We start from the raw sequence: 27,266 nt of genomic DNA on the forward strand, positions 1-27,266 counted from the left end.
ATTAAGAAAACAATTCAATGAAGTATGTCGTATGTTGTATTTTTAATCTAACATTATAAACAGCATTTATTTGTAAACAAAATAATTCACATGTCGTTTTACTATCACGTTGCTATTAAGAAAACAATTCAATGAAGTATGTCGTATGTTGTATTTTTAATCTAACATTATAAACAGCATTTATTTGTAAACAAAATAATTCACATGTCGTTTTACTATCACGTTGCTATTAAGAAAACAATTCAATGAAGTATGTCGTATGTTGTATTTTTAATCTAACATTATAATAAAAACTTATCTTTGTCTTCGTCTTCGGTATGCCGTATGTCATGTACTCTAGTTGAATCATTTGTCATCACCGTCGACATTCGAAATTGATCTTGTTGAAAACGAATAGGTTTGGTTAAAAACTGAGAAAATATGAAAGTGTTAGATTGAAGAGAGATGAAAGAGAATACCCTAGTTCTCTCTTTTTATTTTGTGAAAAAATAAATAAAAACTATTAACTCTTATTTTTATTTTTTTAATGGGGACTAACTTGTCCCTTAACAAATTTTATGGTGGCAGTTAGCTAACACTATTAATGCCATGTAGACAAGTTAATGGTACACGTCACATGATTAAAAACAGTTGAATGATTCAGGGACTAATATGTTTTGATTTAATTTTGTAAGAAATTAAATATAATTTTTTTATAGATTAATTTATATTTTGTAATTTTTGAGAGAACCAAAATAAGTTTTCACTATAAATAAAAATAATATTTTAGTCCACAAATCCTAACTAAATTTAAAGAAATCACCAAATTGAATGTCATCAAGTCTTTGTATAAGTTTTTAGCGGTTATAAACTGTTTGTCTTAAAAAACAATATTTAATTGTATTGTTTATTTTTTTTTAATTGTATTATTTAGTATTTTTAGATTATAAAATATAAATAAAAGAGTGAGAAAAGGTAAAAGAGTGTCACGTTTGCTGGGGAAGTGTGCATAGCTACAGCTACTAGTATCTCAGAGTAATCAATTTTCAACAAGTCCCCTCAAACAATAAAGAAAAGGAAAGAAAGTTGATCAGAGTTTAGTCAGTTTGTAGCTCAAGCATGGAAGGTAAGGAAGAGGCGGTGAAGACGTTGGTTCCATCACAACTCACCAATGTTGATGTTAAACAGTACTCTTCTCCGGATGACTTAGAGACTTTCTACGTCAAACTCACCGACTTGTTGGACTCCTCTGGTTTCACTCTCATGTAACTCATTTCTTCATTCTGCTCCTCATTTTCCCTTTAGCCCTATTAAGTTTTTAATATGCATTTGCATGTGTCTTTAGCTAGGGTTATTTTCGGTATTTTTTATCATTCTGTTTGATTGCTAAAAAATTTCATGCTTTAAGTTTAGTCGGTTTGTATGCTCAAAACTGAAATGTGTTGTTATTTGTTCCTCTTTATAAGTTTGGTATAAAGAATGAGAAACATTAAATGTTATTATACATATTTTTTGTTATGAAATGTTTTGATTCTACTTGACAGCTTGAATGTCCGAGAAACATCCTTGGACTTGTACCTCTTTTACTTGGAGGTCACCAAAAGAGGAGGTTATCACCAGGTACTTTTCCAGTTATCGACATTCATCTCACATTATGGCATCATTTAATTTGTTATAATGCATGTCTATATGTTGTGCTGTTTCTCTTGAATGTTCTCAGTTCAATTAATTTTTGTATATCATATGAATTTGTCTAGGATGTTCAAATTTAACGGGCTGATTCTGTTGAATGTTTCCAGGTTGGTAAAGAAAAGAAATGGGGTGAAATTGTGTCTGCTCTTAAACTGGAAGGAAACAATGCAAAATTATGTGCTCAACTTGAAAAGCTCTATGCTAATCTTCTTTACAAATTTGAGAAATTTTACTTCTATAGGTTTCCTGCATCTCAAACTGCAACTGGCAGCACCAAAGGTTAATTAATATAAAAGACCAATTTGTGCTTTGATTCATTGTATTATGTTTTGTTGCATTTTGGTGCTAAGTTGAACATGTGTGGTTTAACCTTGAATAATAATTTCTTTTCTCAACACCCTCAATTTTGTAAGGTTCGGCTAAAAGGAAGCATAGCTCAACCTCAAGTTTATCCCAATTAATGGATGATGGAGATTATCAGACAGCGGCAAAGATATCCAACGACTACCCTATCAAAATGACAGGTTAAAAGGATCTAGAATGTTCGTGATAGGAAAACCTAATTCATTGATTGAATGAAAATGATCAGACTCAAGTGTTTGTATTTGGTAACTGAATTTACTAAGCTTCCAACACATGTTTGTTACTTATGCAGCAATTCCTGAAGTGCAACTACAAACACCAACAAAGGACAAAGTAAAGAAGAAAAAGCGAGGTGTTCCAACGGGACGAAGTGGATATCAAATTTTCCTCATGCAAGAATGTGCCCGGTTAAAAGCTTCTCGTCAGGATATAGATGGAAAAACAGTCGTGCGCATGGCTGTCGATGGATGGAATAACTTGTCGGACATTGATAAACAGGTACAATAGATGAAATCGATATAAGATGAAATTGTGTTTGCTTGGAATTTTCCACTTCTAAGTTCCTAATACTTTTTCGTGTAGCCATATTTGGAAGAAAGCAAGAAGATAAGGGAACAAATGAAGGAAGCAATGATGACTGAAAATAATAAACAGAAGAGCACTCAAGATCTTAAGAAGGATGAAAAGAAGGCTAATCTGTGCTGTGGTGATCACTACAGTGTAACTTTGCAACCTCAAGCAAATAACCCTCTTGTCAACAATGCAGCAGTGGACATGGCTTCTAAAATGACAGAAAAAACATCGAAGGATCCCTTCTTCCCGTTTGATTTGGATGCTTATCAGTCCGTAGATTTGCTAACTGGGATAGCGACTGGAGAACCCAAATAACTGTTCTAGAAATTGCGTAAGTCATACTAGTTGTTAGGCAAGTCTTTTTTGGTTTTTTGAGGCAATACTATTATGCCTATGCATCAAGTGGTTTTTGCTTTTTGTGACTCAAACCAAGCTAAACTGCTGTGTATTTAGTTTTGAAACAGCAGCAACCAAGTTTGATGAATAGACATCAATGTTTGCACTAGTGAAGTATGTATATAAACCATATATATAACTTAAAAAGACTTGTGCTGTAGTGCAAAATTTTGTTGGCTTGATTGCCAATTTTCTTTGTAGAAAACTAATCTACCTTTCTGTTGAACTATATAAGTCACAATGTGAGGTGAACCTGCTGATGTTATTCTAAAAAACAAATGCAGATTAAATTATTATAAGTCTGCATAATTTACTTTTGGGTAGAAATTAGAGGGATGAAACTTGTATTTGGAAAGTGATGGATATATGTGATTTAAGAATGGCACATTTGAACTGACTAAAGTTTTGATTTTCCTTTGAAAACTTTGCTGGCATTTTCTAAATGATTGTTTCCCTAGCATAATTAATCCTTAAAAATATTTTAGAAGTATGTATCAAACATTTATTTAAAATCAGATGTTGAGAGATAAAATGAAATTGGCAAGTTCCAAATTTGTTACTCAGAGCAGCTATAAACAAAGCAAGCTCACACATCAAAATCTAAACAACACTCAGTCACAAAAACAGTAATAGCCTCAAGTTTCAACATATTCTCAACAAGAAATGTTACATTTCAGGCAAAGAGGAGCAATCCTATAAAAATTTGAAAACTGATATATCAATTGAAGATTAATGGCAACCAGAAATTATCTCTGCGTAGTTCTCAATGATAGGGACAATATGCATGTATCCATCTGCATAACTAGCTAAAATTCTGAAATACTACTGAAGCGCTCTCTTATAGCCTATAGGACTGCTGTTAGTTAACTAAAACTAGGGGTGTTCGCGGTGCGGTTTGAGTGGTTTTGACGAAAAAAATCATCCGAACCGCAAGAGAAAAAATCGTGCGGTTTGGTTTGGTTCGGTTGGCTTTTAAAAAAATCCGAACCAAACCAAACTAATGCGGTTTGGTTCGGTTCGGTTGGTTCGGTTTTTTATAAATATTTTATTGAACCACACATATACATATAGATGACAATATAACTTTATATTTAGACATTCATACACTATCAAATAACAACAAAACTCGTCATATTTTGACAACAACTTTCTATTTAATTTGTAAAATTAAATTAGACAAAAGTGGAATAATAAACATAAAATAATAGTATAAAACAATATAAAAATTATTAGAATGAAACAAAAAAATAAAAGAGACGAGAGATTAGGGAAGGTGAAAAAGAAAAAACAAAAGAGTTGAGATATTAGAGAAGAAGATGTGCCATAAAAACGAAACTGAAATAGAGAATATTTGCATAAAAATGAGAAAGTGAAAAAGAAAGAATATAAGAGAGTAGAGATTATAGAAAAAGAGGAAAGATATATGTGGCAAAGAAGACGCGATAATGCTATTAGAGATTTGAGAAGATCGGGACTAAAATCATGTGTGTAAGGATGAGAAAATTGTTCCTAATCATAAGGTTTAGGTATTATAGATTTAAGTTTGGGTTGTATGTGAGTTAAGTAAAAGTTGGGTTGTAACATAATGCGGTTTGATTCGGTTTGGTTCGGTTTACAAAATACAAACCGTAAACCGAACCGAACCGTGCGCTTTTGTTAAAAGATGACTCAAACTAATTCGAATCAAATGCGGTTTTTTGCGGTTTCGGTTTGGTTTGATTTGGTTTGCAGTTTTCTATTGGGTTGGTTTGGTTTTGATCACCCCTAACTAAAACAACCCAAAATAAGTATTGGACGAGCCTAGTTTTTTTGTTGATGCAAAATAGTAAAAGTATTTGGGCTTAATTTTTATGGGGTCTCTGGCATAAAGTGGAGAAATCTTCCTACCAACCCCCACTTATACCCGACACCTCCATATGAGGGCTGCATTTACAGTTATGCTCTTAGTGAAAATTTCCGGATCTATTGAAAGTTCATGAAATTATCGGGTTTTTTGAGATAGTACCGGATTTTTTGTAACTTTTTTCATTTGATGTAGAAATACTGGATTTTCTTAAATAATACCCGATGTTTTTCAAGATTATGAAAAAATACCGGACATTTATGAAATTGCCAGTAAAAATTCAAAGGAATCTGCAAAATTGTGGAAGTCACCATTGAAAAATCAGGTGTTTATATACAGTTTTTTTAAACATCCGGTGCAATTTTACAGATTTTTTAGAAAAATCAGGTTAAGTATAAGACCTATTGGTTTTTTTTGAAAAATTTGAAACAACATGTACAAGAAATATCATAAACCTATTAATTTTTGAGCAAGTTAAAAATTAAACACGCATTTAAAACATGTAAGAAAAACACACAATTGAAACAGTCTAAACTACCATATTTTTTACTGTCAGCAAAAAAATCCGATATACCGGTCTTTTACAAAAATCCAGTACTTTTCAAGATTTATCGGATATTTAGTAAAAGCTGATATAAATATACGGAACGTTTTGACACACCTTCGATAAAAACACAACAAATTCCTAGATTTTTTGAAAAAACCTGAAAAACTTCAACAAAATATTGGATGTTTCTAAAAATTCTGGTAGAAATGCAAGGATATACTAGATTTTTCAACAAAACTGATAAAAACTCATATTGACTTTTAAAATCGGGTAAAAATGCATAGATTTTCTCTCTCACGCAGATTTTCGTATTGGATGTTTCAAAATAACTACCGAATTCTTTATTTTTAATCAACTTTCCAAAGTGTTTTTTTTTTTTTTTACATGTTGTAATTATTTGAAAGGTAAATAATGTGAAGGTATTTTGATCATTACTAAAATATATGGAGATGCAAGATATAAATGAGGGTGGCAAAAAGATTTCTCCCTAAAGTGCCTACTAGTTATCTTCATATTTATATTTATATTTTGAATAAAAGATATTTTTGGTCTTTCAATGAAGCTTATTGGATGGATTAAAATTATTGGCTAAATTACCTCCAGGGTCCTTTAAGTTATTTAATTGTAACGATTTGGTCCTTTATCTTATTTTTGCTACAAATAGGTCCTTTAAATTACCAAACGTCTTCAGCGTTGCCCTTCCTCATAAATTTGGTTCTAAAAAAGATGAGGTGTCACTAATGTTGCTGACAAGGAATTTTTTTTATTTAATTATTTTAAAGATTTGCTGACATAGAATTTTTTAATTTAATTACTCTAAAGATTTGCTGACATGGAATTTTTTATTTAATCATTTTAAATATTTTTTAATTTAATTATTTTAAAGATTTGTTGACATGGAATTTTTTATTTAATTATTTTAAAGATTAATTTCAAACTGTTAAAATGAAACTATTGGGCCTTTAACTCGTCCATTGCAAGACTACCTCATTCCAGCGCAGAACATTTTTAATCATCTAGTTTGTTTCATCAATATATACACCAAACTTTTTTATACATAAAACAATGTGGGACTACTAAAGAACAATCTAGGATAGATGTGTATATGGAAGATAGAGCTGAACAACACAACACAATTCTCTTAGTTTATCTGTCCATATATCTTTGTATATGGAAGATAGAGCTGAACAACACAACACAAATCTCATACAGGGTCTGAAGGGTGTTCACCGATTGGTTAGCATTTTTCTTTCCCTTGTTTTATCAACTTGTGGTGGAGCTAAGGAAGTGCAGTAGTTTTGAATACTTTAATGAATTTCCCAGCAATTGCAAAAGCACTTCAAACAATAGTAAAGTGTTAAATAACCTCAATAAAATGACCCAGTTTAGAAAATATACGCGGAATGGATATTTGTAAGATTTAGTCTTGGGGAAGAAGTGCTATCTCAATTTCTTGAAGTGATTTCCCTTTGGTTTCCACCACATTTCCTTTTACAAAAATTACTTCCATGATGCAGAAGGTAGCAAACATTGAGTAAAGCAGTTGTGGACCAAGTGTCTCCAGTAAACGCAAAAACAGTAACCCAACAAAGAAATTAACGACCTAAACAAGATTGCAATGAACTTTAGAAGTCTTCATTTTCTTAATTCAACCATAGTAAGATTCAGGAACAATATAACAATTTATCAAACTCGGGTAAACTAAATGGTGTGCAGACGATGTAACTTTAATTCATTTGTAACAGAACACAGTATAAATTATAAACAAGCAGAAGAAAAATACCCAATTTACAGACCTGGAACTGGGCCAGCTCCAAGAGCAAATGTAAAGACAAACCTGCATGAAAGAAGAAGAAATGTCAGTGTTCATTTTCTAGCCGTGTCTGCCCAAAATAACTGCAATCAACCCTAGCCAAAGGTGACTGTTCCAAGTGATATCAATGGTTATTATTGTTTTCTTATCAAAGCATCATCCAAAACATCATCCACTAGTGACCTTAAATCGTTAATAAAAGCAACTTCTCTCCAGCTAAGAAAATGCCGTGTCACTATCTAATCTCTTAAATGTTGGATGTTCAAAATTCCTATTAAAATTTTAAGTATTTCGATATCAATACAACAACTTATGCTTTTGTAAATGACTTATATGTTGCTGTCAGCTAGTGTTGTTTTTTTCAGTGCATGTTGCTTGGTTTAAACTTCGACAATGCCAGATAGATGCATGGGAAAATCAGTTTCCATTTAGTATATGTGGAGATGGAGGGGAAATAATCAGTTTCCATTTAGTCCCACATCGTTTTATGTATAGAAAAATTAGGTGTATATATTGATTAAACAAACTAGATAATTAAAAAAGTTCTGGACTGGAAGTAACTTTACTAAAGGCCCAAAAGTTCAATTTTAATTATTTGAAATAAATCTTTAAAATAATTAACTATTTGAAATAAATCGTTAAAATAATTAAATAAAAATTCCATGTCACCAATCTTTAAAATAATTAAATAAAAAAATTCCACGTCAGCAATCTTTAAAATGATTAAATAAATAAATAATTACATGTCAGCAACGTTAACGGACACCTCAGCAACATTAGTGACACATCATCCTTTTTGGAACGGAATCTGTGAGGAAGGGCAACGCTGAAGGCGTTTGGTAATGTGAGATATTGGATCAAACTCTAGTATGGCCGAAGGGTAGCTTCTTGGTTCGACAGGGTTAAGCATGATGTCGAAGGTTGTTCACATGCTTGTGTCGAAGATGCTAGGGTTGTTAGCATGTTAAATTAGGTTTTAGTGTTTAAACCCTAATTTGTTAAGTTAGCTTGTTTATTAAGTTGGCTTGTGTAATGGGCCTTGTGGAAAAAGCCCATTAGTTAGTATGTTAGGTTTTATTATAAATAGCATACTAGTCTCTCATCATTGCTAAGCTGCAAATCCTAATTTAGGGTGAGAGAGGTTATTTGTTATTCTTGTAAACTTGTAATCTTGTTTTAAGAGAAAGTAAAAGAATAGCAGTTATAACCAATTCTTGTGTTCTTATTCTCTTCCCTAATTCCCTATTATACTTTGTTATTGGTATCGTTTTTCACAACAAATTGGTGCGGTGAGCGTGGAGAAGATGCCGTCAACAAAGTATGAGATTGAAAAGTTCACCGGAGTGAATGATTTCGGTCTGTGGCGCTTGAAGATGAAAGCCCTACTGGTTCAGCAGGGTTGTTTGGAAGCGTTGAAGGGAGAGGCAGCCATGAATGCTGCATTAACGGCAGCGGAGAAGACGACTATGATTGAGAAGGCACACAGCGCAATTTTGTTGAGCCTTGGTGATAAGGTTCTCAGGCAGGTATCAAAGGAGACGACGGCATCAGGGTTATGGGTGAAACTTGAAAGTTTGTACATGACCAAATCGCTGGTAAATCGACTCTACCTGAAGCAAGCTTTGTATTCATTCAAGATGATTGAAGACAAAGTATTGGCTGAGCAGTTGGATATGTTCAACAAGCTGATTCTTGATCTTGAAAATATTGATGTGAAAATCGATGATGAAGATCAAGCGCTGTTACTATTGTGTTCTTTGCCTCGATCACATGCTCACTTCAAAGAAACTCTCTTGTATGGAAGGGAGTCCCTGACGTTTGAAGAAGTTCAATCAGCCTTGTACTCTAAGGACTTGAATGAACGAAAGGAGCATAAACCTTCGACTGTTGGCGAAGGTTTGGCCGTTAAAGGAAAACTCTTACGAAAGGATGGTAAGTTCGACAAGAAGAAAGGCAAAAGCCAGTCGAAGACTTACAGTGGCGAAGCATCTGGCATTCGATGCTACCATTGTAAGAAGGAGGGTCACACAAGAAAGATGTGCCCTGAACGCTTGAAATATCATGGAGGTAAGGATAATGGCAACGCTGCCATTGTTCAAGATGATTTCGAATCATCTGATGTTCTTGTGGTTTCAAGCAGTGACTCTAAGAAGGAGTGGATTATGGATTCAGGTTGCACTTGGCACATGACTCCAAACAAAGACTTGTTCGAGGAATTATGTGATCAAGATGGTGGATCAGTATTGCTGGGAAACAACAAGGCTTGCAAGATTGCAGGTGTTGGATCTGTGAGATTCAAGCTCCATGATGAGTCAATAAGGTTGTTGACTGAAGTCAGGTATGTTCCTGATTTGAAGAGAAATTTGCTTTCTCTTGGTGAATTCGACAAGAAAGGATATGTTTTCCAAGGAGAGAAAAGCATCCTAAGAGTCATGAAGGGGTCGAAGGAAGTCTTGAGAGGCGTGAAGAAACAAGGCTTGTATACCCTTGAGGCTGAAGTTGTAAGTGGTTCGACAAATGTTGTATCCACGAAACCTTTGTCGAAGACAGAAATCTGGCACATGAGATTGGGCCATGTCAGTGAAAGGGGTCTGGTCGAATTAGGGAAACAAAATCTGCTTGGTGGAGACAAAATCGAAAAGCTGAAGTTTTGTGAACCCTGTGTACTTGGAAAATCTTGCAGAGTGAAGTTCAACAAAGGCAAACAAAGAACACATGGATCCCTTGATTACATCCATGCTGATCTTTGGGGGCCTGCAAGGTGTCCATCACATTCAGGAGCAAGGTATTTTCTATCCATAGTAGATGATTATTCCAGAAAATTATGGGTATTCATCCAGAAGACTAAGGATGAAACTTTTGAGAATTTCAAAAGTTGGAAGACTCTGGTTGAAAATCAGACTGGCAGAAAGGTCAAGAGGTTGAGAACCGACAATGGCCTTGAATTTTGCAATGAGGCATTCGACAGTTTTTGTGCTGCCTCTGGTATTGCAAGGCATAGAACTACTGCAGGTACTCCACAGCAAAATGGTTTGGCTGAAAGGTTTAATCGAACTATTTTGGAGAGAGTCAGATGCATGTTGACTAGTGCGGGGTTAAAGAAGGTGTTCTGGGCTGAGGCTGTTTCGACAGCAACATATCTGATAAACAGATGTCCTTCGACAGCGTTAGATATGAAGACACCTGAAGAAGTTTGGTCGGGACATCCACCAGATCTCGACAAACTGAGAGTATTTGGCTGTGTAGCCTATGCTCACATTAGGCAAGACAAGGTCGAACCTAGAGCTCTGAAATGCATGTTCATGGGATACCCTGAAGGAGTCAAAGCTTATAGGCTATGGTGCCTAGAGCCAGGTCACAGGAGGTGTATCACCAGTCGAGATGTAGTTTTTAATGAAGCTAAAATGGCTTTTAAGAAAACTGATGATGTTGGTCGAAGTACAGAAACATCTGACGAAGAGCTGGAACAGGTAGAGATTCCTGTTGAGGTGGAGCATGTTGATGCTGAATTGCATATCCCAGATGAAGTCGAAGAAGAAGCAGAAGATGCTGAAGTTGAGGAAACTGACGATGACTACCTATTGTCGAGAGATAGGTCGAGAAGAGTCATCAAGCCACCTCAAAGACTTGGATATGCAGATCTTATAGCTTATGCCTTAATCTCTGCAAGTGAGGTTCTAGACGAAGAACCTAGAGACTATAAGGAAGTTATGAGGAGTCGAAATAAGACTGAATGGCTGAAGGCCATGGATGATGAGATGAAATCTCTTCATGATAATCATACTTGGGAACTGATCAAGAAACCTGTTGGGGCAAGGTTAGTCAGCTGTAAATGGATTTTCAAAGTTAAGGAAGGAATTGAAGGAGTGACGTCGAAAAGATACAAGGCAAGGTTAGTTGCAAGGGGTTTCACTCAGAAAGAAGGTGTCGACTTCAATGATGTGTTTTCTCCTGTTGTAAAGCATAGGTCCATTCGAATGTTGCTTGCCATGGTGGCACAGTTCGATCTTGAACTGGAACAGATGGATGTGAAGACTGCGTTCTTGTATGGTGATCTAGATGAAACGATCCTGATGAGGCAACCTGAAGGGTATGTCGAAAAGGGGAAGGAAGATTATGTGTGCAAGTTAAAGAGATCTTTGTATGGGCTGAAACAATCTCCTCGACAGTGGAATAGGAGATTCGACAAGTTCATGGCACGCATAAGTTTCATTAGAAGTCAGTTCGACCACTGCGTTTACTTCAGATTTCGACCTGGTAATTCATTTGTTATTTTGTTACTTTATGTGGATGATATTCTCATAGCAAGCAACAATGTGGAAGATGTGATGAGGGTGAAGGCTGAACTCAATAAAGAGTTCGATATGAAGGATCTGGGAGCTGCTTCCAGGATTCTTGGAATTGACATTCGAAGAGATAGAAAGAAGTCGAAGTTATGTCTATCTTAAGAGGCATATCTACGGAAGATTCTTGAAAAGTTTGGTATGTCGAATTCGAAGCCAGTTGTGACTCCAACAAACCCTCAATTCAAGCTGAGTATTGATCAGTGTCCCAGTACTGATGTCGAAAGAGCCTATATGAATAGCATCCCATATGCTAATATAGTCGGTTCTTTGATGTATGCTATGGTCTGTACTAGACCCGACATAGCATACGCAGTAAGTCTTGTAAGCAGGTACATGGCGAATCCTGGAAAGGCTCACTGGCAAGCATTGAAGTGGATTTTAAGGTACATAAATGGGTCTCTGAATAGAGTCCTAATTTATGGTGGAGCCTTGGGTGAAGATAGTAAAGCAGTAATAGAAGGATATGTCGACTCTGATTATGCAGGTTGTATGGATTCTAGAAAGTCTATTTCTGGATATGTTTTCACTATGTTTGGAACAGCAATTAGTTGGAAAGCAACTCTTCAGAAGGTTGTTGCTCTATCAACCACTGAAGCTGAATATATTGCTCTCACTGAAGCTGTGAAAGAAGCATTGTGGCTTGAAGGTTTTGCAAAGGAGCTGAAACTTCAAGGTCGAAGTATCACTGTTAAATGTGATAGTCAGAGTGCAATACACCTGTCGAAGAATTCAGCCTATCATGAGCGAACTAAGCACATTGATGTGAGGCTGCATTTCGTCAGAGGAATAATCGAGCGTGGAGAAGTCCAAGTGCTGAAGGTTTCGACTGAAGACAATGCTGCTGATATGATCACCAAGACATTGCCGAGTTGCAAGTTTTTCCACTGTATGCAGTTGATAAAGCTGCATGAAGAAAGCTAGTGTGTTCCCTTGATGTTGTAGAGTTAGATCCAAGGTGGAGATTTGTGAGATATTGGATCAAACTCTAGTATGGCCGAAGGGTAGCTTCTTGGTTCGACAGGGTTAAGCATGATGTCGAAGGTTGTTCACATGCTTGTGTCGAAGATGCTAGGGTTGTTAGCATGTTAAATTAGGTTTTAGTGTTTAAACCCTAATTTGTTAAGTTAGCTTGTTTATTAAGTTGGCTTGTGTAATGGGCCTTGTGGAAAAAGCCCATTAGTTAGTATGTTAGGTTTTATTATAAATAGCATACTAGTCTCTCATCATTGCTAAGCTGCAAATCCTAATTTAGGGTGAGAGAGGTTATTTGTTATTCTTGTAAACTTGTAATCTTGTTTTAAGAGAAAGTAAAAGAATAGCAGTTATAACCAATTCTTGTGTTCTTATTCTCTTCCCTAATTCCCTATTATACTTTGTTATTGGTATCGTTTTTCACAACAGGTAACTTAAAGGACTTATTTGTAGCAAAAATAAGATAAAGGACCAAATCGTTACAATTAAATAACTTAAAGTACCCTAGAGGTAATTTAGCCAAAATTATTTAAAGACCAAAGCAATGTTAAGCATAAAGTTCCGACCCCTAACTATCTCAAACAAGTGAAAGTATCAAATAAACATTTGAAGCTCATCATGGAAAATACTTGTCTAAAAAGCTTGATGACATTGATATATACTCTGCATGCACAAAACAATGTTTAAGACTCATTTAAGACTATCTCTTTATCACTCAGTCTAAAAATCATAGGTTTAAGACACATCTGACACTATCCCTTTATCACCTCGTCTATAAAAAGACAATTTTTTATAGACCCTTTAGGGTGAAGATCCCTGTCAAAAATCCCAAAATACCCTTTTAATTTGGAGATGCATCTCCGAAAACACACATTTTCAATTATTTCGGAGATGTATCTCCAAAAACACCCTTTGACCAGTTTCAGAGATGCATCTACGAAATATGCTATGAGTATTTCTTTTCTTGTAAATGATTAATCCCATATTTTACATTAATCGACAAAATTGCAAAATAGAATCAGATAACACGTAAACTATAATAAATACGGCTATATATTAATCAATGGTAGTTGTTTAGAGGTGATTTCGGAAATGCATTTCCGAAACTGGTCAGAGATGATTTCGGAAATGCACTTCCGAAAACACCTACGAGACTTCATTTCTGCAGAAACCCACTTCTTGCCCTAAATGCTTCAAAATCCATTTATCCTATCTAAACACACTCATTGACATACAATAACTTAACCCTATAACGTTTTTCTAATTTATAAGTGTCCTAACAACATAAACAACCTAGAAATCAAAATAAGAGAACTTACAATTTGTTGATGATTGAAGTTGATGTTGAATGAGACTTTGAATGCTTGTCAGTAGTTGTAATGAGTTGTAGAGTAAATTTCGTTTGTGTAATAGTTGGAAGAAATGGGTGTTGTGTTTAAAATTTTGTGTTTTGGATAGAATGAAAAGAGGGGGAGGCTGTTTTGAATTAACAGAAAAGCGCAGGTGTTTTCGGAGATGCATCTCCGAAATCATTTTTTTTTGGTGTTTTCGAAGATACATCTCCGAAAACACCTATTTTATCAAAAAAAAAATTGATTTCGAAGATACAACTCCGAAATAACCCTTTTTTACGTCTTCGGAGATGCATTTCGGAAATATAGGTGCATTTATAAAATTTTGCTAGGGATTGCCAAGAAGGTAAGGAGATGGATAAAGAAATTGTCATAAAAAAATCATGCCACCTTTGATGTATAGGGATCAAGTTTTATTTTCATTAATGGATTGGTCTTATATAGGCCCAAACGCTTTGTGTGGGAGTCCAATTACTAACATTACCTCCCCTTAAACTAATTTACAACAAGAAAACAAACAACTTTGCACCAATCAAAATATCAAAACAAATTACTTGTTATGCAAGTCAAACGCTTCAAGTTTGTCTCTTAATGAGCCAAAAGTTTTCATCTTTAAAGGTTTGGTCTTAATACCGACAACTTGATCTTATATGTAGAAGTTGTTGTTTTATGATTTTAAAAAAATTATCATTGAGGAAATTACTGATTCGAGTCACGGATTAGGTCGCTCTCTTTAAGATTTTTTACGGTACTGTCCAAAATTATGCAAATGAGTCACTCAACCATGGCTCCTTCAAGATAAAACAACTCAGTTCTATACTGTACGAATATTACTACTAGCATGATAGATAATCGACCTAAAAATACACTTTCTCATGGCATAAAAACTATTCGGATATGGTATAAATACAACTCGTAGTATCTGATATAAACACCAATCGTAATAATTTTCGAACGAGGGGAAATTCAAATAATTCTCCAAAGAGAATTCAATAATGGTCATTTGACCACTCAAAAAGATTTCTCAAACAAAGAGAAATTCAAATAATTATCCAAAGAGAATCCAAAAATAAATACTTGATAACTTTTCAATTCAAAAGAGGAGAAATTAACATAATTCTCTAAAGAGAATTTAAGAAAATAATCGAAAAATTCAACGAGTAGAAAGAAAGGGGGAGAAGTTGGTGTTTTGATAATTCAAAAGACACAGAGTTATGAGAGTAATGAAGAAAAAACTCAATAGAAATTTTGGTGTGTTTTATTATTTCCTTATAGAAGGAAGCTATTCTAGTTTTCTAATAACTTTACTAAATATTTTAGCAAGTATGAGATTTTTTTCAGAATCATAATATAATTGGTCTTCACAGTTTTCATAATTTCTTTTGACTCTACTCTTTGGAGGATTATTAATACCATAAAGAGTATTTGGTTGATGAATTACACCTCCTTCATTGAAATTCTCCATCTTGAATAGAAAAAGAACCCTAAAACTCACCCAAACAAAGCATGATGCCTTCTATGATGCCAATTGAAATTTTATTCTCATGAGGGAAGATGTTAGACTAGATGTCTGGGACAACTTGTATAACTGGTTTATGGCAGATGATAAATTCTAGGAACAAATGTCAGACACAATATTTAGGACATTGTATGCAAGAAAGAAAACATTTGTGATACCAAGTTATGTCAGTTTAACTTATACAAGATGACGAAGTAGAAAAATAATAAAGAACAAAATAATTGGCAACCCAGTTCAGTGCAAACCACACCTACATCTAGGGGGAATCCCATCCAAGAAAGGAAAATCATTACTTTCAATTAGTATAAATAGTCTTATAGGAACAACAATCACATAATGTTCAATGCCTCTTCCTAATCTTAATGTCTTTCTATTTAGGACTCCCTATAGAAATATTTCACTTCCAATAGTCAGAAGAACAAATGAACCTACTCTGAACTCTCCCAATTCAAGGTTTCCTAATACTACCCGTGAAGCTTCGTTCTTGACTCCCCCTAAATCTGAGAATCCTCCCACTTTCACTCAAACACTCTCCCAAGTGTTTTGACTACAAAAATATGAATGATAGGATGAACCAATCTAAAACTCACAACATAACTTTGTTCTCAAGCTTATAGAATTAGTATCTAGGAACAAAGTGTTACAACTCAACTAACAAATCAAACTCTATGCCTTAGATATGAACTCAGGTGCTAGAGTGGTGCATAATAATAACTCAAACAAAGACTCATAAATTGAAACCCTAACAAAGAGTTTTCAATACATGCACACCTAAACACTAGGTTTGAGTCTCCTTATATAAAATGATTCTTCTTAGATTTTTCCAATGGACATTTGATTTTATTTTGTCGAGAATTATAGCTGTTAAAGTTGGATTTTATTTGCTCCACAAAAGTCTCCAACAAAATATATGATTTGTTTTTAATTTAAATATCCATTTAAATAGCTTTGATCTTCAAACTGTTGTCAAACAAATCACATAAACGCATTGTTAAACAATAGCAACAAATTTGATTGAAATTAATTAGAAAATTTGCACTTAACAATATCCATCATAGCATGCTGACAAAAGCCAAATATTGCACTGCACACATACTGGAGCATCATGTTCCACGTGTTGCACTAGAGCATCCAAATAACTCTCTTCATGGAATATCAATCTTATTTGTAGAGTAAATATTGGATTAAATAAATATGAACCAAGTCTTTCTTCAATTCAAATCCAGTTAAATCTTCTTTGACAAAATCAAATCCAATTCTTTTAATTAAATCATATCATCCATATTTATGATTTAATAAAATCTTTTCCAACTTGATTTGGATTAACAAACTTCTTCCAAAAGAAAACTTGTTCATCTTTTAAAGAATTAACACCAAAATAGATATGAAAATATGAAAATAGTCATAGCCCAATCCTTGCACCAAGATGTCACATAACATGTGCTGAACATCTTGCTCAAAAAGTTACTTACAACCAATTCTTTCTGTCAAGCAGTTTGGCTGAAACTTGGACTGAACGAATCTTCTTAGAAACAAACATAATCACACTTAATTTTTTTCATGAAATCTAGCTAACACACTAAGGCTAGATGCTGGAACATCTTCTTCCACATATTGCCTCTGCACAAAATATATCTTGTACATATGTTGTTTTTACCTAATACGGCCAATCAAAAGGAACTACAATATCCTCCTTTGGCAAATTTTTGCTAAAAATGACTTACAAGATGTGATCTTCAAGAACTAGCACAAGTAGCACACTATATCACACATCAGAACCAACATAGAAAACAACAGAAACAAAAGTAGCACATATGTAAGGTAATTGATATACATCAAGAGATAAGACCAACATTCACACATAATATCATACTGGAATATCTTGTCCCACATGATCATCACTCCCCCTTTTTTTGCCCCAACTTGGCAAAGGTATGGAAAAAGCAATAAACAAACCAACAAGCTTCAGAATCCATAAAACAACAAAGGTATGTAAAGGTCATATGTTTTATTTATGTGTATGGGCCTCTCATTGTGGTACAATATGTATCTCAGACTTTGTATACTTGTGTGACACTTGTCAAGTTATATGGATTTTGATCTTTCAATGCACCTATTAAGAACCTCAATTCCATGTGATACTCCATCATATCATTGATAAATTATCTTTTCTTCCGCATTTAAATGATCAACAATATCATAAAATTATAATGTTTTTGCTAGATCGTGGTTATGAATACAAATTTAACTTAAACACGCCAACCGCTACAACTAGGCACATATCCAACAACCTAGCAATAATTAGCTAGTCTAAATAAATAGTAGCTACAATAATATTGTAATGCCACCCATTACTTTGTTTCCAATATAATACTTCAGGTCGAGTCGAAAATATCTACAAAATACAACAAAAAATAAAATAACGATAAGTTGACATGAGTTTATAAAATTTAAATGATCAGAGTAAAAATGTCAATAAAACATATCTCAGTAGTGGTGAAGAACATTATAAAATCTTCAAAATCTCACTCTATTAATGGCAACTAATAAGAATACAAAGTTACAACTATTAAATTTATAAAGAGGCGAGGTGGGAGAAATTAGGGGTGTTAGTTTGCATCTGCTAACGTGGATCCTTGTGGGGATTATCTGTTCGGAGCATTTATGTTGGAGATTTTTCCCCAGCGGGGACGGGGATGGAGGGAAAAATTCCCCGATGACACTTTGGGGAGGAGATTGGGGAAGTACCCTCCGACCCCGTAGATATTTTTTAACCTTTATATATTATATATTACTACCTCCGTTCCTTTTTATAAGAGACAAGTCATTTTTTAGGTTCATTGAATAACAAATGTATTTGGTCTCTTTATAGACTAGATACATTGATTATTCAATGAATCTAAAAAGTAAATTTTCTCTTATAAAAAGGAACAGAGGTAGTATATAATATATATAATCACTACTACAAAAAATACATCTAACGTCAGACGCAAAATGGGTTTGACCTCGGCTATGGAAGCGAGGTAACGAAAGACGTCATGAAAAGTTTCCACTTAACACCTCGGTGATTAAAAATCGAGGGGTGTAGTTATATGTACATGGGTTCGAACCCCATCAACAACACTTTTATTATTTTCAAAATTAGTGTATCTTTTATCTCGATTTATTCAAAAAAATGAGGGGTGTGATTATTATTATTCTTTTTGAAGTTGTTACATTGTTTACCCAGAATATTACATTGTTTACACAAAATATTAAAATTAAAATAAAAGTCAAATTCCCTAGAGTTCAAGATAAAAATCAAATTCCCTAGGAATCTAGATAAAAATCAAATTCCTTCAAGATTTAGACTTTAGATCTTCAAATTATTGAATCTTGGGGAAGATCTCTTGTTGGATCTTACATATAATTGTTTTTGATGAAAAAAAAAGGTTAGATAATTAATATCAAAAGTCAAATCATTTTCGGTTTGAATAAATATTTAAGAAAACAAACCTTGAATCTAGAAAATTTTATGTTCTTGCAATCCATCACAGAGAACTTTTTCAAGCGTCATTAGGTTTCAAGCACTTCATATGTTTCATTTAGTTTACAATGAATGTTCCTTAGGTTTCACGCAGATCACTAATGATGGATTCTTGAGCGTTGATAACCTTTAAATGGAAGACAAAGATTTATTTAAGACCGCTGATTAAAAATAGTGGAAAAAAACACTACTATCATCTCGGTTTTTAAAATAACCGAGGGGTTTGAGTAATTTTTTTTTTTACAAAAATGGTTACATTGTTTACCCAGAATATTAAAATTTCATTGTATGCAACAAATCTTTGTAGGATATCAAGATTGTTTACCCAGAATATTAAAATTACAGCATGAGCAGGTCCCATACAATATTTATTGCATACAATGTATTGTTAATATTCTGAGTAAACAATGTAATCATTTTTGTAAAAAAAAAAATTTACTCTAACCCCTTGGTTTTAAAAAAACGAGGGGTTAGAGTATTTTTTTTATAGAAAAATGGTTATATTGTTTACCTAGAATATGAAAAATACATTGTATACAACAAATCTTTGCAGAATATCAAGATTGTTTATCCAGAATATTAAAAATATAGCATGTCAAGGTCTCATACAAGATGCTAGAGATCTGTACTTGAATGTCAGACCGGCCTTCACCAAGATTGATTGTTGATGCTGTAACACCCCATATTTTCTAATTTTAATTTAATCGGAAATTAAATTATTATTTGGAATTATTCGGTATTTTGTGGAATTATTTGGAAAGAATTATGAGATGGGCTATTGGGCCAAGTGTGATGTTAGTAAAGAGGGGGTGCTATGTTAGTAAAGCCCTTTACTAATTAAAATGTTATTTTTCATAAAAATAAGGAAAAATGGGGGAAAGGAAAAAGGAACGTGAAAAGCAGAGCAGAGGAGATGAGAGATGGGAAAGCTGATACGTGAAAGAGGAACAGAAGAGGAAGAGGGCTAATCAAGATCTTTGGCTAAGGTAAGGGGGGACTCTTCCGGTTAATATCTTTTATCGTATTATAGATAATAGGACTGATTTAGATGCATTGTTTGTGTCAATTGATTATATGACGGATTGGGGTTTTGGGATGATTTTGAGGGGAATTGTATGATTTGATGAATTGTATGATTATATGATTGTTATGATGATTAAATGATCCTCTTTGTGTGTTATATTGTGTTATAACATGTATGTGGCTGATATGGTGGTGTTTGAGGTTCATGACATAACTTGGTTTGGATTTTGGGGATTTTGGGGTAAATCCCGTAATGCTGTCAATTGCGATGAAAACTCTGACTTTTGCCAGTTCGCGCCGCGAAGGTAGGTGCGCGCCGCGAAGGCGTAGTGATTTTCTCGTTCCGCGCCGCGAACCTTTGTTTGCGCCGCGAAGGCGTGTTTTCTATTCGTTACGCGCTGCGGACTGTGTGTGGCGCCGCGTGCTGTAGCGATAATTGTTTTCTTGTAAAAAGTTAAAGATGTGTAACTTTCAAACCGTAAGTCCGTTTAGACGCCGTTTTGGACGTTGTTCCTTAAATTGAATACTCTACCATATGAAATAAATAAAACAACAATAACTTGATTTTATTTTGAAAAGTACCGTTTTCTCCAAATGTGGTTTATTCTGGTTTTGCATAGTTGATGAGAGGCAATGATTGTTGTTTGCATAATTGAATATGTGCAAAGATGTGTGTTGTGATAATGTGGTTGCTTCTGCTTGTTATGCAAATGGATGTTGTTCATGGTAAATATGGTTATCATGTGTTTTGATGAATGATGATGTAAATGCTCTGTTGTTGTTGGGCTGATTTGTTGTACTTGGTACACGATTGCGAGAGGCGCTATTGTTGTTGTACTATGTGGTGGTTTATGCATACAGGCACATTAATGAATGATTTACCTGTCATGATGTTGTGGTTGTAATTGGTGTTTATTATACATATATTGTTGGTGTAAAATATGTATTTTATTATGGTTGAGAAATAGCATAACTGTGTGTGGCTATTTATTTTGTGGTGGTTGATGATTATGACATTTGGTTGTTTAATGTTGATGATGAGCATGTTATGGTTGATACATGCATTTCATAATCATTATGTGGCTGATCCTTGACGATGGTGGATCAGTGGTAGCTAATTCCCATTGTGTGGAATTAGTGAGTGGGTGTTGCCGTATCCTTGACGATGGTGGATCGGTGAGATGGGTTATCCCAGATTTTGGTACCACATGCATATAGTTGCATTTGCATTAGGCTACTTGGATGATTATAACATGAATGGAAGATTGTCCAATGTTATAATATGTGATGATGGTGTAATTGTTATGATTTGTTTGGATGAATTACGGTGTTGTCTCTTGGTAATGTATTCTATTTGTTGTTGTGTGTTGATGAGTACTTCCTGACAATTTGAATATAATGAAATTGGATGAATAATGTGACTATGATGTGTTATTGTTTATGATTCGATAACATTTGTTAATTGTGAATGAGACTCACCCTTACTGTTGATATTTTCAGATTGAGGATAGCGGCTTTTGGCTCGGTGAGGATTAGCTCATGAGCCAGTTCGTTTAGTATAGCGTCGGTGTCATGCTCTGATATTGTAACACTGGGGAAACGATAGCTTAGAGTTTATGATGATACTCTATCGTGTGGTTATTGTATTAATTCTGTGGGATATTGCATAGATGATGTTATGCTTATCCGTATGGTGAATTTCCGCTGTGTTAACATGAGATGTTTATGTATTATGATGAATTGTTCCTTAGTGAAAGCATGACAATTGATTTATGATAATTTATTTTAATTGGAATTGTGGCACCCTTGTTTTCATGTTTTACTCTGAATTATTTTATAAATTTCCGCGGGGTTTACAAGGGTGTTACAATAGTGGTATCAGAGCAGGTCGGTCCGTCCGGCCAATTGTCGAGTCAGTTGAGTTGCACGACGGTTGAATACTGTCGGCATATTATCCCTTGGTACGCGACATGTGAGTGAATCACTATCGGTACTTTGCTGATTGTTGTGGAAGTTGGTTTGAAACAAGTGGGGGAGGAGCTTCGCTTCTCAGTTATGTTTCAGTTGTAAGATGATTGATTCAGTCGGCTGTTGTTGGCAACAATGCAAGCATTGTTGGAGTTGTTGTTTTCCGAATCGAAGGTGACTTAGAATTAAGACTTGGCTGGTAATTAAGTTGGAGCATCTTGAAGGAGGATGATTATATGCAATTGATGATTATTTGTAGGAGAGGAAAATTAGAAAGTTGCAATGTATCAGCTCTGCTGGTGTGCTGCGAAGTTGTCAGTTGAGTAGCCTTGGGTCTTGGAAGAGATTCAGCTGCAAGTTTGCAAAGAGGATTGCTGTCGTAATGTTCCAAAAATCGCACTTCGGCGATGGGATGTGTTGCTCAAGTTATAAGAATGTTTGGAAATGAAGAGATATGATAAGGGGTTGTTTGGAATGTAATCGAGTTGAAGAGAATGAGTTTTGGAGTGAGATTTTCGTAAGAAAAACGCAGGAAAATTACTGAATAGCTGCAGAACTTCGAAAATTCATAACTGGAGTTCTGGACACCCGAATTGAGTTCCGTTTGAAGCGTCGGAAAGCTAACGAGATGAACTTTGTTATAAAAATGGTTGCAGCAGCTGTAACATAATTAATTGTGACATGATAACGTTGGAAGGAGGCGAAGTTGCGGTTACTCTTGTTCTTATAACTAGACTTGTTTATTGGTACTGCACGGGATGTCAGTGTCAGTGTTGAACGGATTGAAGGAATAATTAGAAGGTTTGTTGAGAAGTAATTTTAAGAATTGAATTTACCAATTGAGGAGTTTTGGATATATCGTATAGAGAGTCGTTGCATGATGTCAGTGTTGCATTTTTCGGGCAATGATTGGAAAATTCATATCTTGAGTTTCGAGTGTCGGATTAATGTGTCGTTTGAACCTATGAAGAGGAGAGATTATGTTCTACATTATGGAAGAGTTATAAATACAGTAGAGTGACCCTATGAGAAGATATTCTGAATTCAGTTAAGGAAGCGTGAAATTTGTTGAATAGGAATGCCTACTACCGTGATTATTCGAAACGAAGTTGAGTAAGACATGTTGTTGATGAATAAGTCGATGAGATATTCGGTAATAAAGATGATTTGAGTACTGATGGATTTTAGTGAGGATTGAATTAGTAGCAAAGATGGAATAAACTTTAGAACTCTTGGAATAGTATTTGTGATGGCAAAGTGACGATAAGTGTAAAGGAAGAATTTTAGAGGATTTCTGACACCTATTGAATGTGAGGAAGACTTGTTGAGATTTCGAGTGGAATGATATTGGGATGTGAAAGACGTCACAGGATTGAGAGTAAAACCACGAGTTATGAATGTTGTCGCGATCTTTTTTCTAAAATGAGGATTTTGGATTTGGGACGGAATGAATAGTAATGTACGAGTACATTAGTGATTATGGAGTTTGGAAGTACTTAACCAGTGTGCGAGTTGTAAAGACTCAAAGTGAATTATTGGATTATGATGATATTAATGAGTTTGAGTGCAAACTCGGAAAGGACACTATTATGTAGTAATGACTAGGGATGTCAACTGCATTTGTTAATGGGGATCCCTGTGGGGAATATCTGTGCGGAGATCCGAAGTTGGGGATTTTTTTCCCCGTGGGGATGGGGATGGAGGGAAAAGTTCCCCCGATAACACTTTGGGGCGGGGATTGGAAAAGTATCCTCCGTCCCCGTGGATTCCCCGACTCCGACGATATATTTTAATTTATATATTTTATATATTATATAATTATATAATTTTACATGAAAAATATCAATGTATTTGAAAATAAAGAGTCATTAGAAGTTATAGATTTGTCACACATAATCAACCACTTGCGTTGGACAACATTGGTATTGTTGTAGTAAATTAGTGAAAGCACGGTAGCAAGTTATGTTACTATTTATTTATTTATTTTTACATAAAAAATATTAGCAACATCAAGTTCTTTTGCTTTTTTTATTTATTATTGATGCAAGATGTATTTTTATTTTTTTTATAAAATAAAGATGCAAATATATGCGTTTTAAAAAATACGGAAAAAAATAACAAAATACTAGTGTCATATTTTTGATCAAAAAGTGTAGAAATTTTCTTAAGATTCGATCTCCGTGGATATCCGTGGGGATCTGTGGGGATGGGGATGGGGGGAAATATTCCCCCGTGGCGGGGATTGGAGATGGGGATGGGGACTAAATTTTGGGGCGGGGCGGGGAGCGGAGAAACATCCTCCGAACAATATCTGCCCCGTTGACATCCCTAGTAATGACAGTTTATGCTTAAATATGGTTGTCGGCTATCTATTGACAAATTGAGGACTTGATCACCCTTAATCTCTTGTTGGTAGTAGACGGAAATCATATAGATGGGATGAACTTGTTTTGTTACCTTAATGGTTTAAGAGGTGATGAATACTAAGCCTTGAGAATAATCACTCACTATGTTGTGTGAACTTATGAAGAGATGAATATGAAAGAGTGCAACGTAATTGACGGTGACTTAAGATGGGTAATCAGAGTCGCACAGCGAAAGTGTGATGTGGAGTAGTGTCATGAGTACTACTCGTGGGAAGTGAGGGATTAATATGTCAGGAGCTTACATAGAGAATATGTATTGATCTATATGTTGGATTTAGAATCTAGTGGATGTAAGGATGTCGTGTCGGAGAATTATAAATCTTTTGAATAATTGCTGAGATGATGAATATGTTATTATGGTTGTACGTAGTTAACGAGTATGTATTCGGCAAAATTAAAACGAAGAGTTGATAATATATGATGCTGTAATAATTTTGTGTTGTTATTGAGGTGATATTGTAAATTCCAGATATAATGAGGAATTACACTCTATGAAGGACGGAGTTGATTTGATTCTTAGTAGAGAGCGTGACTTAGTTGAGCTATTTTGTAAGCGATGGTATATTGAGGTTGATGAGTGTGTACTTGTTCTGATGGTTAGGATGTTTAAATAGAGAAAGTAAATCAGGAATTGGTTTTCGTTGGATGCGAGTAAGGATTGCTAAATGGTAGATTAGTACCATGAATGATGAAGAATGATTCTTGAAACGAATGAGTAAAGAGAGTCGAAATCGAGTAAAACTCGGAAATCTATTTGGTATAGATGATTGTGATGAGTAGTCAGAGTAGTGCGGAAAAAGCGGAATGTAACGTGTTGGATAATTACTGGTGTGACTTAAGAGGAGTCAGATAATTGGAATTCAATGGTATAGGAATATGAGTATTGAGTTTCTTGAAGGAAGCGGTTGGTGAAAAGTGTAAGTATTACCTTATCGCTCAGATGGAAAAGCGTGTCTAAGGTTGGTATGTTGGTAGAAGGGATCCATTACTGTATTGTTGATCAAGTGTGATCATACTATAAATTGTGTAATTGTATTACTCGTTTGTTGAGCGTATTGTATAGGTTGTACCTCAATGTTCTGTTGTTGTTAACCTTTTGGAGATAAAGCGAGTGGTATACTTTTGGATAGTCAAATGCGACATAAGAACTCGGATTTGAATGTATGAAACATGTTTCCTGTTGGTTATGTCAGATGAATTTTGAGGATTGACTGATGGTAATGTTAGTTAGGAGCTGGAGAGTCAGGTGAAGGACTCTTATACGAGCTGGTTACTTGAGGTATGTTTTCGAGGACGAAAACTCTTTTAGTGGGGGAGAGTTGTAACACCCCATATTTTCTAATTTTAATTTAATCGGAAATTAAATTATTATTTGGAATTATTCGGTATTTTGTGGAATTATTTGGAAAGAATTATGAGATGGGCTATTGGGCCAAGTGTGATGTTAGTAAAGAGGGGGTGCTATGTTAATAAAGCCCTTTACTAATTAAAATGTTATTTTTCATAAAAATAAGGAAAAATGGGGGAAAGGAAAAAGGAACGTGAAAAGCAGAGCAGAGGAGATGGGAGATGGGAAAGCTGATACGTGAAAGAGGAACAGAAGAGGAAGAGGGCTAATCAAGATCTTTGGCTAAGGTAAGGGGGACTCTTCCGGTTAATATCTTTTATCTTATTATAGATAATAGGACTGATTTAGATGCATTGTTTGTGTCAATTGATTATATGACGGATTGGGGTTTTGGGATGATTTTGAGGGGAATTGTATGATTTGATGAATTGTATGATTATATGATTGTTATGATTATTAAATGATCCTCTTTGTGTGTTATATTGTGTTATAACATGTATGTGGCTGATATGGTGGTGTTTGAGGTTCATGACATAACTTGGTTTGGATTTTGGGGATTTTGGGGTAAATCCCGTAATGCTGTCAATTGCGATGAAAACTCTGACTTTTGCCAGTTCGCGCCGCGAAGGTAGGTGCGCGCCGCGAAGGCGTAGTGATTTTCTCGTTCCGCGCCGCGAACCTTTGTTTGCGCCGCGAAGGCGTGTTTTCTATTCGTTACGCGCTGCGGACTGTGTGTGGCGCCGCGTGCTGTAGCGATAATTGTTTTCTTGTAAAAAGTTAAAGATGTGTAACTTTCAAACCGTAAGTCCGTTTTAGACGCCGTTTTGGACGTTGTTCCTTAAATTGAATACTCTACCATATGAAATAAATAAAACAACAATAACTTGATTTTATTTTGAAAAGTACCGTTTTCTCCAAATGTGGTTTATTCTGGTTTTGCATAGTTGATGAGAGGCAATGATTGTTGTTTGCATAATTGAATATGTGCAAAGATGTGTGTTGTGATAATGTGGTTGCTTCTGCTTGTTATGCAAATGGATGTTGTTCATGGTAAATATGGTTATCATGTGTTTTGATGAATGATGATGTAAATGCTCTGTTGTTGTTGGGCTGATTTGTTGTACTTGGTACACGATTGCGAGAGGCGCTATTGTTGTTGTACTATGTGGTGGTTTATGCATACAGGCACATTAATGAATGATTTACCTGTCATGATGTTGTGGTTGTAATTGGTGTTTATTATACATATATTGTTGGTGTAAAATATGTATTTTATTATGGTTGAGAAATAGCATAACTGTGTGTGGCTATTTATTTTGTGGTGGTTGATGATTATGACATTTGGTTGTTTAATGTTGATGATGAGCATGTTATGGTTGATACATGCATTTCATAATCATTATGTGGCTGATCCTTGACGATGGTGGATCAGTGGTAGCTAATTCCCATTGTGTGGAATTAGTGAGTGGGTGTTGCCGTATCCTTGATGATGGTGGATCGGTGAGATGGGTTATCCCAGATTTTTGTACCACATGCATATAGTTGCATTTGCATTAGGCTACTTGGATGATTATAACATG

At 34.9% G+C, this 27,266-nt stretch overlaps 1 protein-coding gene across 1 annotated transcript; it reads left to right on the top strand.

The window, feature by feature from the left end:
- The first annotated feature begins 1,055 nt into the window (after positions 1 to 1,055).
- Positions 1,056 to 3,160, top strand: LOC131629617 (high mobility group B protein 10-like). The gene is made up of 6 exons (XM_058900408.1): positions 1,056 to 1,244; positions 1,524 to 1,599; positions 1,779 to 1,950; positions 2,085 to 2,195; positions 2,327 to 2,532; positions 2,617 to 3,160. Exons 1-6 carry the CDS (start codon positions 1,099 to 1,101, stop codon positions 2,920 to 2,922), a joined length of 1,017 nt encoding a protein of 338 aa, XP_058756391.1. The 5' UTR covers positions 1,056 to 1,098; the 3' UTR covers positions 2,923 to 3,160.
- Positions 3,161 to 27,266: the final 24,106 nt, after the last annotated feature.

The sequence above is a fragment of the Vicia villosa genome, unplaced genomic scaffold (genome assembly GCF_029867415.1).
Source record: "Vicia villosa cultivar HV-30 ecotype Madison, WI unplaced genomic scaffold, Vvil1.0 ctg.000585F_1_1, whole genome shotgun sequence".
Classification (NCBI taxonomy): domain Eukaryota; kingdom Viridiplantae; phylum Streptophyta; class Magnoliopsida; order Fabales; family Fabaceae; genus Vicia; species Vicia villosa.